At 39.4% G+C, this 20,582-nt stretch overlaps 1 protein-coding gene across 2 annotated transcripts in view; it reads right to left on the bottom strand.

The window, feature by feature from the left end:
* ITPR2 (inositol 1,4,5-trisphosphate receptor type 2) overlaps window positions 1-20,582 on the bottom strand; it is a 529,852-nt gene that overhangs the window by 393,165 nt on the left and 116,105 nt on the right. For both annotated transcript variants that reach the window (XM_021092919.2, XM_084956514.1), the window contains one exon: window positions 17,178-17,273. In XM_021092919.2, coding sequence (XP_020948578.2) covers window positions 17,178-17,273 — 96 coding nt within the window. The remainder of the gene's footprint in view (window positions 1-17,177; window positions 17,274-20,582) is intronic.

Raw genomic sequence — 20,582 nt, 5'->3', positions numbered from 1 at the left:
GACAGTTCATTTTGCCCACCACAAAGTCTGCCAGTGACTAATAATGCAGCACCAATTTTTTTTTTTAAATAGACCAAAGGAAAGTTTTTAACAATGATTCAAGATCATGTTCCACCTGCTATACACACAAGAAAAGAAAGTCAAGCAAAAGAGGACCGTGTATCCAATGTATATCAGATATGCTGGTTGGTTCATGAGGACTATTGAAACTAACAAACAAGAGCACGTGTCTCTGGGTTAGACTGAGGAGTTTAGAGATCATTCTGATGAGAAGGATGAGTTCTAAATATGCTGTGTTGGCCTCCACACTTCCAGCTGGTTAGAATCCATAACTCCTGGCCTCCACCTGACTACACAGTTTCAAAAAGACGTCCTTGTTGATAATTTGTAAAACAACAGGTTTACAAGGTGTCTTCTCAAAATAACAAGTTGTCCAATTGAATTTAATCCTATTAATGTGAATCAGCTGATGTATACAATATGTAACCCCATGTAATTAAAGGCACCACTTAAAATCCAAGGCTGGGAGTCTTTCTCAGAATGACACTTGGCTACTAGCTCTGAGGAACACCTATCCCAACTTATCACTAAATATTAATGAAGGTGCTGAAAAAGATCAAAAACAAAACAAAGCAAAACAAAAACAAAAAACAAAAAAACAAAACCTCTCAATCTCTGAAGACTAAGACTGAAAATCTAACCCCCATATGTTCAACGAACTGACAGTGATTATAAAGTTAATAGTATGGAGGGAGAGGCAGAGAACTCCCCAATTGTCAACTCATGGCAAATCGCAACCTCAACCTCAAGCTAGTGGCCAAGTGAACACAGTTAAGAAAATACTTGCTGGAGTTCCCATTGCAGCTCTGCAGTAATGAACCTGACCAGTATCCATGAGGACGTGGGTTCAATTCCCGGCCTCGCTCAGTGGGTTAAGGACCCAGCGTTGCCATGAGCTGTGGTGTAGGTAGCAGATGAGGCTTGAATCTGGTGTTGCTGTGGCTGTCATGTAGGCCAGCTACCGCAGCTCTGATTCAGCCTCTAGCCTGGGAACTTCCATATGTTATGGGTGCAGCCCTAAAAAGACCAAAAAAAAGAGAAGAAAGAAGAAAAAGAAAAGAAAAGAAAATACTTGCTGCAGTTTCCCTATTTGCCTGCTGACCCAGAGATCCTGAGTATTCACCAACCAAAACCCCAAACAGAAGTGCTTCTCCATCACCGAGAATCTGCTGTGAGATGAAGCAGAAAATTTCCCCCATCCTCCCATCCACTGTCTGCTACCCCTCTCTTGTCTTCTCATAACCAATGAGATATGACAGAGCTCAAAAAGCAAATGGGTAGAGAGTGGAGGGAGCAGATGATGGCAGAGGGCTTTCTAAGACATGCTGCCTGAGGAAAAGGAAAGAAAAGGAAGAACTATAGCTGCCACTGGCTGGAATGACACTGTGTGATAAAGGAGAAATAGCAGAGGGGCCCGGGAGAAAAGCAACCTCAAGAGAGCCCACGGACACAGCAGAGTTGACACCTGCTAGAACTGAGAATTGCACCGGGACCTTGCAGGCTGCCCTGCAGTTGAAGATCTAGCAAGCAGATTGAAAAAAAAATAAGATGAGGAAAGAAATAAATGAAAGAAAGAAAGAGAACTGAGAAGAAAGAAGTGGAACGAAAGGACAGTCCACTCAACCCTTCTGGTTCAGCATAGAGCTCACTTGTCTAAAGATAATAAGGACAGAGGAGGCAGGGAAAAACATGAGACTGATTAAAAAGAATGTTAGGGTTCCCATTATGGCTCATCAGGTTAAGGACCTAACATTGCCTCTGTGAAGATGTGGCGTCAATCCCTGGCTTCACTTAGTGGGTTAAGGATATGGTGTTGCCACAAGCTGCAGTGTAGGTCACAGATGCGGCTCCGATCCAGTGTTGCCAAGAGTAGTGTTGCAGTGTTGCCTCAGATACAGCTCCAGTTCAACCCCTAGCCTCAGGAACTTCCATATGCCACAAGTGCGGCCGTAAAAAGGAAAGGAAAAAAAAGTGTCTTAGAATGAGGGGAATTCTCAGAGTCTTTCTGAATATTATCTATGGTATGATACAAAATAAATTTTCAGGAAATGGTTTGGCATATTCAAGAAAGTGCAAGTAAACATAGCTTCTATGTGAAGGAGTGGAAGATTAAAAATGTAATATAAAAATAATCAGATAAATAATAAAATAATATAAAAAATAAAGAATCATAATATAAAACAATCTAAATGTCCATCAACAGATGAATGGATCAAAAAGATGTGGCATATATACACAATGGAATACTACTCAGCCATAAAAAAGAACAAAATAATGCCATTTGCAGCAACATATCACTTACATCTAGAATCTAATATATGGCACAAATGAAACTTTCCACAGAAAAGAAAATCATGGACATGGAGAACAGACTTGTGGTTGCCAAGGGGGAAGGGGAGGAAGTGGGATGGACTGGGAATCTGGGGTTAAGAGATGCAAACGATGGTCTTTGGAATGGATAAGCAATGAGATCTGCTATATAGCACTGGGAACTATATCTACTCACTTATGATGGAGCATGATGGAGGATAATGTGAGAAAAAGAATGTATATATGTATGTGTGATTGGGTCACCTTACTGTAGAGTAGAAAATTGACAGAACACTGTAAACCAGCTATAATGGAAAAAATTAAAAATCGTTTGAAAAATTAAAAAAATGACAAGGAACCCTGGACCCCACAAAAAATAATAAAAATAAAAAATAAAGAATCACAATATAAAAAGAAATATTTAGGAACATTTCAACAACAATGAAAACATAAATACAAAATTAAAGTCCCTATTGGCAGCAGGAATAAATATAGCTGATGTTTCAGGAAATGAGTGATGCAAAGGCTAAAAATTGAACAGCTGTCTTTCAACACAGAGGACAGGAGTAAAGAACTGAAAAAATGAGGAAACATAAGATAGTCATGGAGGACAAGAGAATGAGGTATCAACTAACAGGAAACTGGAGTACTAGGAGGAAGAGAAAATAAGTGGAACACAAGCAATAATCAAAGATAATGGAAAATACAGCTCTCCTCAGCTGAAGAAGGAACTCTTTAGGCAATGGTGACCATATTCCATGAAAATCAACTAAAACAGACTGACACATTCAACTGAAGATGATGGGAAGTGGTGGGGGTAGGAGGGAATTATCATAGGGACATAACATAGAACCAGAAATTAGACTCAGACAAAAATGCATATCATGTAACAGAAGAATGGATAAACAAAATATGGCATATTCAAAAAATGGAGTACTACTCAGCCATAAAAAGGAAGGAAATCCTGCCATTTGCAACACCATGGATGGACCGTGAAGTGCATAATGATAAGTGAAATAAGTCAGATAGAGAAGGGCAAATACTGCATGATCTCACTTTTATGTGGAAGCTAAAAAATGAATAAAAACAAAAAACAAACTTCCAGAAACAGAGATCGGATTCGTGGTTACCAGAGACAGGGGTGGGGGTGTGTGAAATGGGTGAAGAGGGTCAAAAGGTACAAACTTCAAATTATAAGAAAGTAAGTCCTAAGGATATAATATACAGCATGGTGACCACATTTAATAATACTGAACTGTATATCTAACCCTAACCCTAACCCTAAGAGAGCAGATCTTAAAAATTCTCATCACAAGAAAAAAGTTTTATAACAGTGTGTGGTGATGGATGCTATCAAGACTTACTGTATTTCAAGATACTGATATGTATCATATAGATACACACCTCAAATCATTATGTTGTACACCTAGAACTAATACAGTTTTGTATGTCAATTATATCTCAATTGTTTTAAGAATTTATAAGTGGAAGCAGCCAGACACTACATGACTCCGTTTATATGAAATCTAAGAACAGACGAAACTAAACCATGGTTAAGCAAATCAGAAAGTAAGTAGGGGTGTAAAGGAGAGGAGTGGTTGGAAAACAGAAGCCAGTCCAAGAATCACTTGACAACAGACTTCTGGATTTCAGAGCAAACATCCTGTGGGGGTTGGGGGGAGGAGCAGGAGAGGGATAAACTAGGAATCTGTTTAAAGTTGTCTGTTGTTGCTTGGCCAGCAATTGGGGAGATCTGAGACTGAACTTTATTTTTCAATGGAGATTGACACCTCAGGCTTCTTAAATTCTCTTGAATTATGAATAAAAGAATTAGCTGCAAAACAGGGTTATTCTTGCTTTTAGAATCCCAGAGAAAAAGGCAGAAAGCCAAAAAGACAATGAATTAACCGTCCTCCTGTCTACTGATGAATCAAACTCAAAGATGAATCGAACTCAGAAAGACACACTTTTATATATGTATATGGATAACAGTCACTTTGCTGTACACCTAACACTAACACAATTTTCTAAGTCAACTATACTCCAATAAAAATTATTAAATAAGTAAATAAATAAGAAAAACATCATTTGAACAGTATTTTTATTTTTTAAAATTAATGGAAAGATGCCAAGGATATCAATCATGTACCCAGTAGAAAAAATTTAAAATGTTATTAACATTTTAAGAAAAAGGAGCTTCAGATCTTTTTTTGAGAAATAAAACAGTTCAAGATCAGGAAAAAAAAAAAAAAAAGACACCCTTTTACTCCATAGTAATGAAAGTTCCAGCATAGTGCACAGAAGGATTTACTGAGCTCTCTTTTAGTCAAGAATCACTGTTTTATTATTTTTTAATTTTTTTCAGTTTGAAGAATTCAAACTTTTAAATTTGAAAAAACTAGAGTTCCCGATGTGGCTAAGCAGTAACGAACCCAACTAGTATCTGTGACAATGCAGGTTCAATCCCCGGCCCTGCTCAGTGGGTTAAGGATCAGGCGTTGCTGTGGCTGTGGCAAAGGTTAGCAGCTGCAGTTCCAATTAGAACCCTAGCCTGGGAAATTCCATATGCCATGGGTGTGGCCCTAAAAAAAATTAAAAATTTAAAAATAAATATACATACTAAAATTATAGCTAAATTATATTCAAAAGATATACAACATGTTGAACAAACCTTATGGTCAAAGTTTTCATTCAACAAGCATTTAGAATAGTTGGTTACAAATACTGTAAAGTAAGTTAATTTCATGCTGGAAACCATGACATATCCATGACTAAAATGTGCACAAAAACAAGAATTAACGTACCTAAGTCAAACAGAGTCATTTAAGCCAAGACGTAGGTCATATTCTACCTTTAAAACTCTCTAAAATTGTCTTCAGACATGTCACCCTCTTAGGATCACCCAGTTCAATCTCTGAGGGATGTGTGGGGAACTGGTTCCAGATGCTGCTCTGTAAGGAAATCCTATGGACTTTAGGAAAGGTCACCTAACCCCCATGGAACTCAGGGTCCTCATCTATAAAATGAGAAAAGTCTGTGACTAAAGCCTCATCGTACCAAGCACATGTCATTAATTTTTATATACTCATGCCTGCAACAATCCTAAAGATGATGCTGAGGAGTTAGATTTTGCTCCAGCTCATGTCCCCCAGGCTACAATGTAGTCTTTTTAATATACAGTTATTGCTTTGGTAAATTCATCAAGGTGATAATACTGATGATAATGAGGAGCAGGAGAAGAAAAGAGGAAGGAAGGAGAAGGAAAAGGAGAAGGGGGAGAAGAGGAATGGGGAGGGGAAGAAGGCAGGGCAGCCAGCACCAAATAAATCTATGGCTACATAAATTCACCAATATTAACTAAAAGCTAAAAAAAAATGTATTATATATGTTTTAATTATTTTGCTGGTTTCTTTAGCTATAATAATAACAGTAATTAAGTAATTAGAGTAAGGATGAATCCAAAAATACATTTCTAAAGAGAGAGGGAAAAAAGACTTGGTCATGTGGAGATTCCTGAATCTTTTAGGACTTTACAGGAAATCTTTCCTTATGTTAAAAATAAATTATAAATCTGGCATTGCAGAGCACGATCTCATATACTATTCATTTACGCAATAAATATTAATAGAGTGTCTATAATGGACAAAGCCTGGTGGCATAAAGTATTTTAGCAAAGACCATGAGAATGTGGTCCCTGACCATAAGACCTTACAACCTAGGAGGGAAAATAAGACATAAATACAGTTAGCTGTAATACAAAATAAAATGTGACAAGAGGTATAAGATAGGAATGAATAATTTATAAATAATATAGGTCAGAAGAAGGAGGGATCTGTGGTGGGCAAATTTATTCAAGAATTATTCATGAAGAAGGTAGCATCTGAGCTAAGTCTTGAAGGATGGTCGAATTATAACTGGGAGAAAAGAAAGGGGAGGTGAAGAGGACAGTTGTGGTGCGGGGAGGAAATGCCAAGTAGGTGAGAAAATAAGCCTTGATCAGAGAAGACCCATAAATGTCATTTAGGGAATACTTTTTATAGGCTTTTAAAGGTTAATTCATTTCCCCATACAATTATCCTTTTAGAAGGGACCCTTAACCTCATTTTCAGACGAGGCACCTGGGGCACGTCAAGTGAAGTCCTCCAGGCAAAGTCACACCACTGGTGAGTGGCACAGGTCTGACAGCTCCCAGTGTCCGTCTTTTCATTCCAAGAGCCTGTGACTTCCCACCCACCTCCACTGAAGACTGGGGGGATCCCAGGTAGGAAGGAAGGCCAGGCCAATGGGGCTTTTTTTGCCACAGGTTAAAAGGTTAAGCGTTGTAGCTTCAGAAAGATTTTAAATATCACTGGGAAAATGTTGGCAGAAACAGTGCATTAAAAATCCTCAGATGGCCATAGAGAGTAGGTGAAAGAGAGAGATGATGAAAGTGGCAAAGTAAACAAGTGTGGGGTTTGAGGAAGAGATGATAGAGCCCCAAATAACAAATGCTGGAGAGGGTGTGGAGGAAAGGAAACCCTCCTGCTCTGTTGGTGGGAATGGAAGTTGATGCAACCACTAGGGAAAAGAGTATGGAGGTTCCTCAGAAAACTAAATATAGAACTACCATATGATCCAGCAATCCTGCTCCTGGGCATATATCCAGACAAAACTACAACTCAAGAAGATACATGCACCTGTATGTTCCTAGCAGCACTATCCTCTCTCTCTCTCTCTCTCTCTCTCTCTCTCTCTCTCTCTCTCTCTCTCTCTCTCTGTCTCTCTCTCTCTCTGTCTCTCTCTCTCTCTCTGTCTCTCTCTGTCTCTCTGTCTCTCTGTCTCTCTCTCTCTCTCTTGTCTTTTTTGGGTCACCCTGGTGGCATATGGAGGTTCCTAGGCTAGGGGTTGAATCAGATCTGTAGCCACTAGTCATAGCCATAGCAACGCCAGATCCAAGCCATGTCTGCAACCTACGCCACAGCTCACAGCAATGACGGATCCTTAACCCACTGAGCAAGGCCAGGAATCAAACCTGCATCCACATGGATACTAGTCAGATTCATTTCCACTGAGCCACGACGGGAACTCCCATAGCAGCACTATTCTCAGTAGCCAATATGTGGAAGCAACCTAAATGTCCATCGAGAGATTAATGGATTAAGAAGATGTGGTGTATATATACAATGGACCACCAAGCCATTAAAAAAAATGCCATTTGCAGCAACATGAATGCAACTAGAGATTCTCATACTAAGTGAAGTAAGTCAGAAATAGAAAGGCATATACCATATGATATCACATATGCAGAATCTAAAATATGGCACAAATGAACCAATCTACAAAACAGAAACAGACTCACAAAAACAGAGAACAGACTTGTGGTTGTCAGGCAGGAGTGGGGAAGGAGTGGGATGGACTGGGAGTTTGGGGTTGGTAAATGCCAACCAGTACATTTAGAGTGGATAAGAAATAAGGTCCTACTGTACAGCACAGAGAACTATATCTGGTCTCCTGGGATAGACCATGATGGAAAATAGTATTTGTAAAAAAGAATATGTGTATGTGCATGTGTCCGTGTGCGTGTCTGTGTGTATGTATTTCCGTATAGCAGAAATTGGTGCAACCCTGAAAATACTTTTTAAAAGAGGGAGCTCCTGTTGTGGCGGGATGAAGGTTTAATCCCTGGCCTCACCCAGTAGGTGGGGGATCTAGCGTTGCCACAAGCTGTGGTGTAGGTCACAGAAGAGGCTCAGATCCTGCATTTGCTGTGACTGTGGCAGAGGCCAGCAGCTACAGCTCTGATTCAACCCCTAGCCTGGGAACTTCCATATGCCATGGGTGCAGCCCTAAAAACAACAACAACAACAACAATACCAAGAGGTAATATAGCCCCAACAACAATACCAATGCTGAAATGGAAAGAGGAAAACAGATGTGAAAGATTTTACAAAGTCAGGAGAATCTCAAAGAGTAAATTGAGAGAGAAAAAACATTTATCATGACTCTCAAGTTTTTAACTCAGAGCTAGGAAAATACACTCTTTGTGGAGAAAGTTCCATCTTATATCCAACTACTGAGTTTCAACGGCAGTGGCATACCCAAGATCAAAGTCATGGCCTATTGCAGCCACGGGCATGAGTGAAAGAGAAAAGAGAAAGAGCAAATACTCACCACTAAGCTTTGAAGGGAGTCCTCATTTAAGTGGCCAAAGAGGACCAGGTGAAGTCAGGCAGAGAAACTGACCAGTACAGACAAGGGGCAGACAGAGAGGGTAATATTATGAACACCTAGACATTGAAAGTCATGGCTGTACCACCTATCAAAGACAGTTGCAACTTTCCCACTAATGCTGCAGCAAGTTGTAAGTCCATGATCTATGTTTATCTCTGTAAAAGAAAAATGTTACTTTTTGATAATGAAATGTCTTTAGATTGATTTCACTACATATAACACTTAAGTCATGAAATTATCATTTGTGGGGAGTTCGTGTTGTGGCACAGTGGTTAACCAATCCGACTAGGAACCATGAGGTTTCAGGTTTGATCCTTGGCCTTGCTCAGTGGGTTAAGGATCCGGCGTTGCTATGAGCTGTGGTGTAGGTCGCAGACGTGGCTTCGATCCCGAGTTGCTGTTGCAGTTGCGCTGGCGTAGGCCAGTGACGACAGCTCTGATTTGATCCCTAGCCTGGGAATCTCCATATGCCACGAGTGCAGCCCTGGAAAAGGCAAAAAAAAAAGACAAAAAAAAATTATCATTTGTGTATTTTAAAATAACTATATATGTGTATGTTCTGTTTCCAATGACTGGGCATTTCAGAGCCAACTTATTATTCTGATTGTTAGGTCTAGAAAAGAAAAAAATGGAAAAATAACCTTTACTGGATGCTTATATATGCCAAGCATCATTTATATTTTGATATGTATATTTATACATGTGTATAGGGCTTGGGATGTATGTTCCTCGAATGTGTGTTTGTGTGTGTGTACACATATATATGTAAAGACCCTTTTTATATACTATGTCTGATACATTTGAGAGAAAACTCAACACTGGGATATTTAAAACTAATATACATAATATACATAAGAGTCTATGCTAATGCATAGGTTCTTGCGTACTAAGTTTTTAATTAAATCCAAAGGCTATTGCATAGTTAGGAAATGAATACTTACTGCCATCTGGTGGAAGTCTGGCCTATCTACAAACAAATAAACTATCTTTAACAAGGCAATTTAAAAATCTTTAACAAAATTACTTTGCACTAATCTATCTTGTTTGGAAAGGATCATCAAACCCGACTAGTATCCATGAGGATGCAGGTTTGATCCCAGGCTTCAATCAGTGGATTAAGGATCTGGCATTGCTTCGAGCAGTGGTGTGGGTTGCAGACCTGGTTCAGATTCTGCGTTGCTGGGGCTGTGGTGTAGACGGGCAGCTGCAGCTCTGATTCTACCCCTAGCCCGGGAACTTCCATATGCTGCCCCAAAAAAAACCAAAAAATAATAAAATAAAATAAACTCTCTCCCCTATAGACATGATTTTTCACTCTCCTACACCAATAAGGTGATACAAGAAAAAAAAATCTATGACAAAATGGTAGAGTGTGCTGGCAACTGCTATGTATTAAAGGCAAAAATATGTGACTGTTTACCTCTCTCTCATGTCACCTAATTTCTTGTATGGCCCACGAAAACTGACATTATAGGAAGTCAGCCTAATAATTCAGCACTGTAATGCATTATCTGACGAAACTATAAATGCCTTTATTACTTAATTCATAAGGTTCCACATTTTGTCCATGAGTTTCAAGCACTGTATATTACTCAAAAATAAATCTTGAATTCCCTAAGACAATACTGCCAGAGATGTTTAAATTGAAAAAGCATCCATTTCTAAACCTTGGATCACTTTAGTAACTTAGAGAATAAAATCTAAACAGTGTTCTATCTTACATCACCATCCTAATTCCTAGATGTTTTCCATAATTCACACACACACACACACACACGCACGCACATGAAATATGGTGCTATTCTTGTAATTTATGTGTTTTGTCTCCATAGACTTCAGAATCTTCAGCATATAAAATGGTCAAATTTTCTTTGGTTAGTTCCCCTTTCATCACTAAACAAACAATAAGCTTAACACATTTTTCTGATTAGCCTAGCCACCCAGTAAATATTGGTTAAATAGAATATCATGTTTAGGAAGTATAAGTAAAAAAATTAGGTGACTTTATTTTCCCATATGTGCTGAGATTTAAGGTTGCAGCTCCTTATACGTGCTGGGAGATTTATCATAGTCATCTATAGACATTAATAATTTAAACATCACATCAAACCAGTTATCTCAGATGTTTGTGTATGCTGGAAATGACTGCAAAAGAGATGTCCCAGAAATGGGTTCATATAATTCTCCTCCATTTGCAAACTCTTACAAGATAAGGACAATACGTTAATCACCTTTGTTTTCTTCACAATAACAAAACAGTGCTCCCACCTGGTAGGCCTTCAATAAATGAGCATGAAATTTCAGTATAATGTAGATCAGGGTTTCTCAACATTGGCACTACCGGCCCTTGGGGCCAGGTAATTCTTGGTAATGGGGGCTGCCCTGGGCATTATAGGATGGTTAGTTGCATCCCCAGCCTCAACCCACTAGATGCCAGGAGCTCCCTCTTCCCAGCTGTGACTATAAAAATGTCTCCAAGGAGTTTCTGCTGTGGCTCAGCATGTTAAGAACCTGACATAATATCCATGAGGATGGTCTGATCCCTGGCCTCTCTCAGCAGGTTAAGGACCTGGTGTTGTGATGAGCTGTGGCAAACCACAGATGCAGTTCAGATCCAACGCTGCTGTGGATGTGCTGTAGGCTGGCAGCTAGAGCTCTGATTAGACTCTTAGTCCAGAAATGTCCATATGCCACAGGGGTGGCCCTAAAAATTTTAAAATTAAGATGTCTCCACATGTCCCCTGGGAACAAGTTCATCCTCCAATGAGAACCACTGACAACAGATGAAACTCTACAAGCAGAGGGTTCAGCCTGACTACTATCATTATTTTGCTTTTTTAACTTTGGACAAAACAAATCACCTCTCTGAGCCCAGGTCTCCTTTTTGTAAAGTGAAATGATTGTACTGATAACCTCAGTGTCTCTATGATTAATTCAATAGACCATCTAATATTTATTAGATGTAAATTAAATATCAGACACTGTTCTAGGCACAAGGTAGCCAGGGGTGAGTCCCTAAACTTTTTCCCTTATTAAGTCACCTGACTGACAAAGAAATACCAGTTCTGGATAACAAAAATAATAAAAATAAGTTTTAAAATAATAATTGATAATAATAATAATAATAAACACTACTTCACATTTTCTGTCCCCTTCCTCCCATTGAAAGTGAAGGGACTTAACCCTTCCCAAATACCTTCTATGTACAAGGCGCTGAAAACTCACATATTCTTTAATTGCTACCAATCCCATAGAACAGATATTGTCACCTTTTTTACACACAAGGGAACTGGGCTTCAGAAAGCTTAAAAATCTGCTTAAAGGCAGAGAGATTGTGAGTGTATGTATACTTGGGGCTTTTCTTCCCATTGCACTAAACTCTCTTTGCCACTCTGGCCAATATAAACACCACAAATGCAAAGGCAATTCAAGAATTACATCATCCAATTTCCCAAGAATGCCTCAAGCATATTAAATTAATATTCCAAATTACAAATAGGTGTGTTGAGAGTGGAAAAGCTGGGGGCAGGGGGGAGAGTAATATGCTACCAAATCCTGCCCTCTGATAGGGTCCTCCCTTTCACACCCAAACAGCTCAGCCATCTTACATTTTAAAAAAACTTTATAAAAATCATAATCACTTCGGATGGATCTATACATGTATGTGTAACTGGGTCTACATGCTGTACAGTAGAAAATTGACAGAACACTGTAAACTAGCTATAGCGAAAAAATAAATATAAATTTTTTTTAAATTGCTGAAAAGGTGAGGCTTATGTCATGCATATTTTAGCATAATAAAAACATCTACAGTAAAAAATAAAATAAAAAATACTTTATAAAAATCTAATAGGACTCTTCCACTCCTTTTATTACTGTTTCTCCCCTTTTGCAGCCATTATTATACTAAAACTCTGTCCACACTTCCTTCCACTTCCTGATCCTTCCTCCACCCCACTGCGTTCTAGTTTCCACTAAAAAACGCTCTCAGCGAAGTCACAGATAATCATGTTCTTGCCAAATGCTGTAAAGACATTTTGTTCTTGACCTTTTCGGGCACACTCCCTTCGTACTGAAACTCTATCTTCCCTTGCTTGGCATCTGTGACTCAGCCCATTTGACCTTCCAGCTGCTTCTCTCACTTCTCAGGCTGCCGGTCTTTCTAATTTTACTTAATTTTAAGAACATTAATTTCCAGTAGTCAACATGTCACTGGTGGTGACACTCCAGTGCCACTCTGGAGTGGTCCTCTTTGAACAGAAATTCCTTAGTACCCTGCTCTTTCTGTTAAAGATAAAACCCATTCTCCTTGGCTTAATATTTATGGTCTGAAAAAACCAGCAGCCCGACCTTTCTAGCTCCACTACTCCCCTCTCACCTTCAAGCATCACTTCCAAACTCACACACATCTTATGTGTGATAACACATGAATTAGCCACATGACACTAGTTTGTATGAGGCCACACAGCTCCTTGTCCTCATTGCCTGAACATACTTCACTTCTTCCCAATCTGCCTTACTCATCCATCAAGGAGATACCCTTCCCTATACCTTCATTGCATCCTCTTCCAAAGGTAGAATTTTCTACCATTCCCAAGAGAATTTTAATTCTAATTTCTAGTCTTTTATAGAATATCCAGTAGACTTCTAAGTCTTAATTCAGACAAGATTCTCTACCTTACTGCTTAATTTTTCAAAGAGCTACTTCTTCAAAGACGTCCCTTCAGAACATTCATGGTATAAACAGCCCATAAATTGCAAAGCTCTATTTCATTTCATTGAGTGGATTCACTAAAAATGAGTCAGATATTTTTAAAAGTAAGGACCATCTCTATTTATCATCTAATAAAATTAGTCATGCTGGCATCCCTTACCAGATGTTTACAATGATTACACATCATGCCAAGCACTTGACCTCATTTCATTCTCTTAATAGTCTTATTACACAAGCATTGTGATTATCTTCATTTTCCAGGGGGAGGAAATGGGAACTTAGTGAGATTAATTTGCCCAAGTATATAAATTTCAAATTTTTCTTCTTCCCATCCTCTAAGTTTATAGAAGACTGAATAGTTTCTTCGTATTCAATTTGTTCATTCAAAAATAGTCACCAAATGCTTTTTAAGTATTAGGCACTGTCCGAGGTGCTGGGGACACAGTGGTAATGTTACAAAAAACAAACAAAAAATAAAAAACCTGCCTTTGTGGAGTGTTCATTCTGACAGAGAACGTCAATAAAATAAAACACACAATAAGTGAGACAGTGGGAAGTACTATAAAGAAAATTATCACAGATTAACATAATGGAGAGGGTCATGGGGTTGAGTTCTATTTTAGGGTTAGCATGTTTATAGAAACTTTGTGTTTCCACAACCTTTTTCTCATCACTTCCCCACCCCCACTCCCTTACCCTCCCTCACATCCAAAACCAAAGGTAGATAAGTAATACCAAAAACTCTGAGACCAAAAATTCTGTTTTTTTCTGGGCACATATCTGGACAAAACTTTCATCGAAAAAAGATACATGCACCCCTATGTTCATTGCAGCACTATTCACAATAGCCAAGACATGGAAACAACCTAAATGTCCATTGACAGATGAACGAAGATGTGGTATATATACACAATGGAATACTACTCGGCGATGAAAAAGAATAAAATGCCACTTGCAGCAACATGGATGGAACTGAAGACTTTCACACTAGGTGAAATAAGTCAGAAAGAGAAAGACAAATACCATATGATATTTTCTTTCTCTAATCTAATATGTGACATAAATGAACCTCTCTATAGAAAAGAAAAAACTCATGGACTTGGAGAACAGCCTTGTGGTTGCCAAGGGGGAGGGGGATGGGGTGGGATGGACTGGGAATTTGGGGTTAGTAGATGCAAACTATTGCATTTGGAGCAGATAAGCAATGAGATCCTGCTGTACAGCACAAGGAAGGATATCTAGTCACTTGTAATGGAACATGATGGAGGATAATGTGAGAAAAAGAACATATATGCGTGTGTGTGTGTGTGTGTGTGTGTATGTAAAGTAACATAATGTTTTTTCTATCAAAGGAAATCTTGGTTCCTCCATTTTGCTCCGGTTTTGGCTGAAACGCCCTCCTGCAACCCCCTCCTCTTTCCATCTTCTCCCAGTGGCAATTTGTTTCAAATTAGCCAACCAAGAAGAATGTGTGCCCTGACCTGACCAATGGGAAGGGGATAGGTATATCATCTGCATTAGGGATAAATAGGGAGGGTCTTGGAGTTCCCGTCGTGGCGCAGTGGTTAACGAATCCGACTAGGAACCATGAGGTTGCAGGTTCGATCCCTGGCCTTGCTCAGTGGGTTTAGGATCCAGCATTGCCATGAGCTGTGGTGTAGGTTACAGACGTGGCTTGGATCCTGCATTGCTGTGGCTGTGGTATAGGCTGGCGGCTACATCTCTGATTAGACCCCTAGCCTGGGAAACTCCATATGCCGCGGGCGCGGCCCAAGAAATGGCAAAAAAAAATAAATAAATAAGGAGGGTCTTTTCTTCTTTGCACATGCTTTTTGAGTACCCACGCCCTTCTGCAGAAGTAAAGAGCCTTGTTGAGATCTCCCCATGTTCATGTGTCTCATTTTCCAAAATTGACGATCTGAGCCATTTCCCCAACATATACATATATATATACACGTATGACTGGGTCACTTTGCTGTACAGCGGAAATTGACAGAGCATTGTAAATCGACTATAATAGAAATGTGTGTGCATGTGTGTAACTGAATCACTTTGCTATACACCTGAAACTAACACAATGTTGTAAATCAAACATACTTCAGTAAAAAGAAAATTTAGGAGTTCCCTCCTGGCTCAGTAGATTAAGGATCTGACGGTGTCTCTACTGTGGCTCTGATATTAGCTGTGACTCAGGTTTGATCCCTGGCCCAGGAACGTCCACATGTTTCAGATGTGATCAAAAAAAGTAAGAAAAAAGTAAATTAATACAAATAATATTAAATACAAATAAAATATAAATAAATATTAAATTAATATTATTTGGTGCAACTGGCCATCCCTTTCACCCTGGCATTTAGGCCCCAATCTCAAACTCAGCCAATCCTGAGGGAATGAGACATCATCCCGGGAGGGGGCTGTCCTTTGACCCCCCAAGTCTATATTGACTCAATAGGTGTTCTACGGAGTGTTCCAAACAAATTTAGGGCAAGAAATCAGGTAGCTGCTGGGTTTGAATCTGTTCTCTTTTGGTGATCATAACATAACCATAAACAGAAATGTTGATTGGATAAACTACATCTATTACAATCCACAAAGAGTCATAATTACACTAGAGATGCCATTAAAGAAACAGCTGAACAGCTAGGGCCAACTATTCAAATGGCATGGGAAAACAGACTTGCTTTAGACATGATGCTGGCAGAAAAGGGTGGAGTCTGTGTAATGACTGGTAGCCAGTGCTGTATCTTCATTCCCATCAACACCACCCCAGACGGCACCATCCCCAAGGCCCGACATGGATTAACAACCTTAGCAGATGAGCTTTCAGAGAATTCTGGTATTAAAGACCCCTTCACAGACCTTTTAGAAAATTGGTTTGGAAAATGGAAGGGACTAATAGCTTCAATCTTTACCCCTCTAACTGTTGTAGTTAGTGTCCTTGTCTTAGTTGCATGTTGTATAATTCCTTGTGCCAGGGGACTTATTCAAGGATTAATAGAAACTGCCCTAACAAAGCAACTGAGACCCCCTCCCCAACAAGCCAATATGCTCCTGATGGACACAATAGAACATGAGAGCCAAACCATGCTCAAAGAGTTTGAAGAAAAGAATATTTGATAAAAAAATGAAAGGGGGAAATTGTGGGAAAAATTAATACTAATTAATGAATATTAATTTAAAACTCATACTATTTAACACTGTAAATAAATTAATACATTTATAAAATTATAAAAATTAAAATAAATATTTTCAAAATTAATTTTAAACTAGATAGCCAAACTTTAAATCATTTCTAAAACTTCTGTACTGTTATTTCTACCCACCCTTCATTCTACGTGACTGTTAACATGCATTTAGTGGAGAAAGAAAAGACCTTTATATGTTTTTACCATTTTTCTTGACAATTTTAGGATAGTTCAATGTCTCAGAGAAAAAAGCCATTTCCTCTCCAATGGTTTGAACGACAAAAACCACCACCAGTGAAAGAGACCACAGAGATCAGCCTGAAATTGTCTGGGCGACACCAAGTCAACAATGAGCTGCTGCTGATTCCAAAGCAGACATTCTGAAAGAGCTAAGCTTAATCGGAAGTCTCAGGAAGAATCTCTTACAGATGCAAATCAGATACCCCCTTCCAGACACCCTTATAGCAAACCAACCATGGGGTTGTGTTGTTGATTTTGTTGTTTTAATTTTTAGGACAAAGATTATTTTAAGGCTTCAATTAATATTTACATTCTGAGAACAAGTTACATGCCAATCGGGAACATGATAGACAACAATCAAATGTGCATAACTTCCTACAAAATACACCATCTTTTGTATTGCCTGTTCCACTTTTTCAGAATCAAAGATTTAATAGCACTCTCTTTATTAATCTTACCTCTGCAGCTAAATAGTTCCCTGTTGCAAGATGTTTAAATCTGAACAAGCTGTTCCATTGTCCTGCACCCCCACGGCAGGGGTCATGATGAACCACCTACAGACAAAAAGAGAAAGGAAAATAAGGGCTTGAAAGCTATGCATGTTCCTGGCGAGCAAATGCCAACAGTTTACACAGAGTGCCCGCCCGCCCGTACATGCTAAACTTGTGTTTTCATGAATACAATGTGGCAGAAAAACAAAATTTCCCATAAGTGAGTGAGGGAACACTTAACCCACTGGGCTTGCATGATTCTCATGCCTCACATCTGCAAACACAGCCTTACTCCAAGAGACAAAAGGTCAAAACTAGAAATACCATGGGGTTTTCCCACACTTATTTTTCAAGCAGTCATTCAACAGATTATGTTAAGAGCCTACTAGGTGCCAGATACTCTTCTAGGGACCATAGCCATGAAGAGGACTGGAGCTTTCAAAAAGTAAGATTTGGCCAAGTGCCAGGAGGAAATGAACAGAGCACATGACTGATTACCCAGAGAATGCTTCTTTAGATATGGCGATCAGAGTGGACTCTCTGGGAGATGGAGTGTAAGTGGAAATCTGGAGGATGAGAATGAGGCAGTCATGTAGAGAGACTGGAAGGGGTCCTTCTAGGCAGATAGACCCATGATTGCCAAGGTCTGGAGATCTGGCCTAAATTAACTCTTGGCCCTTTCCATGTGTAGCTTATTAACTAACACCCTGTCCTTTGATACCTGTCCTAGAAACCCACCTTGCCTGAGACGTTGAGCCACTAGGCTCATTGAGAATGAGAGTGGAAGAAGGTCTGAATCAGCTGCTCATGACAGGTGGCTTAGTGTCCTAGCAAAGCTCACGTCTTCCAATTCAAAGACCACTGTGTTTGAATCCCAGTGCCACCAACAACTAGAGGATGATCACAGCAAGTAATGGAACATCTTCAAGCCTGTTTCATCACGTACCGTGTGGGTTTAATTCATAGGATTGTTGTGAAGATTAAATATCATAAGGCATCCAGAGGGCTCAGGTAGCTTTTCACTCTTCTCCAAAAGATAACCTTCTTTCTGTTACTTTGGACCATGTTTTGCCTCCTGCCCCATCCCCAAATTCTGTGTAGAACTTTCCAATACCTTTTGCTAGACTTCAGCTTCTCTGTATGTCTTCTCCAAAAACTCAAATGAGCTAATCAAGCTAATCATGAAAATACTTCAAAGTGGATGAAGTTTTACAAAAGTGTTCCCTCCCCTGTGGCCAAACACCTGCCCATTCTCCAAAGTTCAGTTCTCAAGTCAACCTTCTACCACCAAACCTTTGCTAATCCTATCGGCTGCTGTGATCTTGTTAATGTTTGAAGTCTTACTCCTTTGGGGGAGGCATAGATACCTTTGAGAATTTGATAAAAATCTATTGATTGTCCATACACAACATACACAGAGCTTTGGTATATGACTGCTAGAGGTTAATAAGTAACTTGAACTCACCATGAATCACAGACTATGAACTCTTGTTTTATACCCTAGTGGGACTAGAGACAGTAATACGGCTAGTAATATGGCATCCTGGGGGACAATTTGGAGATAGGAGAGGGAGAATGGTTTCATTTATCACAATGATTTTGGAGGGGTGCTATGGGCATGAATTACATATTATATATCCTGCAGTTCCCAGGAGAGTTCAGCATAAGCTAGATATTGTGTGTGACGCTCAGGATCATCACCACCTTTCTAAGCCCTCCCCTCCATCACGGAGATGGAAGGCAAAGGAAAATGGAAAAGAGGCTCATCCTAGGGCTCCAGTTGAGGTGGGAGCATCTGTCTTGGCTCCCACAGGGAGGAATGAGGACTCCTGAAGTACAGGAAGTGGCAACAGTGGCTTTAGGTACTGCCAGATCTTCAGATAAGACTATGTTCCCCAGCCCACTTTTCCCCATCCAGTCCTTCCAGCAATGCTGTAACCTAACTGCCTATATCAAATACCTCTCTGCTTGAAGCACATGATGCTCAGGCTTCCAGACTGAAGCCTGGCTAGTGCAGCACACAGTACAGAAATGTCCTGCCTACCACTTTAAAATCTCCTACACAAATAAACCTACCACAAATATAAGTTGCTAATGCTTTACCATATAATCATACTACAAGTTTTTACCTCAAATTATACGAAAAGGCCAATAATTTCAGAGAAATACAATGGAGAGGGAAGCTTAAATGAAATCAAGACATGATCTCAAAATGACCAGATAATTTATTCACTGTCTCCATTCTGACCACTCAATGGGTCATAGCATTTCCAACTACATGTTTTATTAGAAACGATTTCAGTGCAGTGGTACAATTACAGCAAAAGCTATAAAACTTACAGTAAATGTATGAGACGAGATTCAAAACTCCTTTTAAAGGCTTAGAACCAAACATTAAATAGACAGAGACACATGAAATGCAAGGGACTCACTGCGTATGGAAATCACTCTGTGGGAGTTCCTATCGTGGCTCAGTGGAAATGAATCTGACTAGCATCCATGAGGACACAGGTTTGATCCCCGGCTTTGCTCAGTGGGTTAAGGACCCAGCGTTGCTGTGGCTGTGGTGTAGGCCAGCAACTACAGCTCCGTTTCAACCTCTAGCCTGGGAACCTCCATATGCCAAGGGTGCAGCCCTAAAAAGACCAAGAAAAAAAAAAAAAAGAAATCACTCCGTGACTTTTTCATGACTGTATTTAGCTAATTAAGTTTTAAAATAATATTTCACATTATTATTACCTCTAAATTTTGAAAACTTTTTGGAGCATAATGATAAGAAATCTATGGCATGAAAAATGTGTATTTTAATTATGTATTTATTCTCTGGTTGCCTGCTGTCTTTCTCTTACCCCAATAAGTTGTAAAGTAGGCTTCTGGAAAGAATATCATATAGTTTCAGTGGTGGTTATTTTCCCCAGACCTTCTCAATTCCCTGTCACCTACTGAAGGATATGCCGAATATATTGAAGGATATGGTCTCTGCTGAATGCTACAGACTAAAAGTATGCTCAACATGAGTAGGGTTTCAAGATTAAAATATATATATTTGTGAAACAGCACACACAAAAAATTACATTTATATATTTTTTTGTGCTGTTTCCCCTCTATTCTATTTTTTTTTTTTTTTTTTTTTTTTTTTTTTTTGCTTTCCAGGGCCACATTAGTGGCATATGTAAGTTCCCAGGCTCGGGGTCAAATCAGAGCTACAGCTGCTGGCCTACACCACAGCTCATGGTAATGCCAGATCCCCAACCCACTGAGAGAGGCCAGGAATCAAACCCACATCCTCATGGACACTAGATGGATTCTTTTCTGCTGAGCCACAATGGGAACTCCCACTATTCATCTCTATTCTAAACCATGTTGTAACTT

Source organism: Sus scrofa, chromosome 5, assembly GCF_054392235.1.
Source record: "Sus scrofa isolate SSC_HxYL_T2T_F1_AM1 chromosome 5, Sscrofa_HxYL_maternal_Yorkshire_Landrace_v2.0, whole genome shotgun sequence".
NCBI lineage: Eukaryota > Metazoa > Chordata > Mammalia > Artiodactyla > Suidae > Sus > Sus scrofa.
The sequence above is the reverse complement of the archived record's forward strand: the minus strand, read 5'-3'. Positions and strand labels throughout refer to the sequence as shown.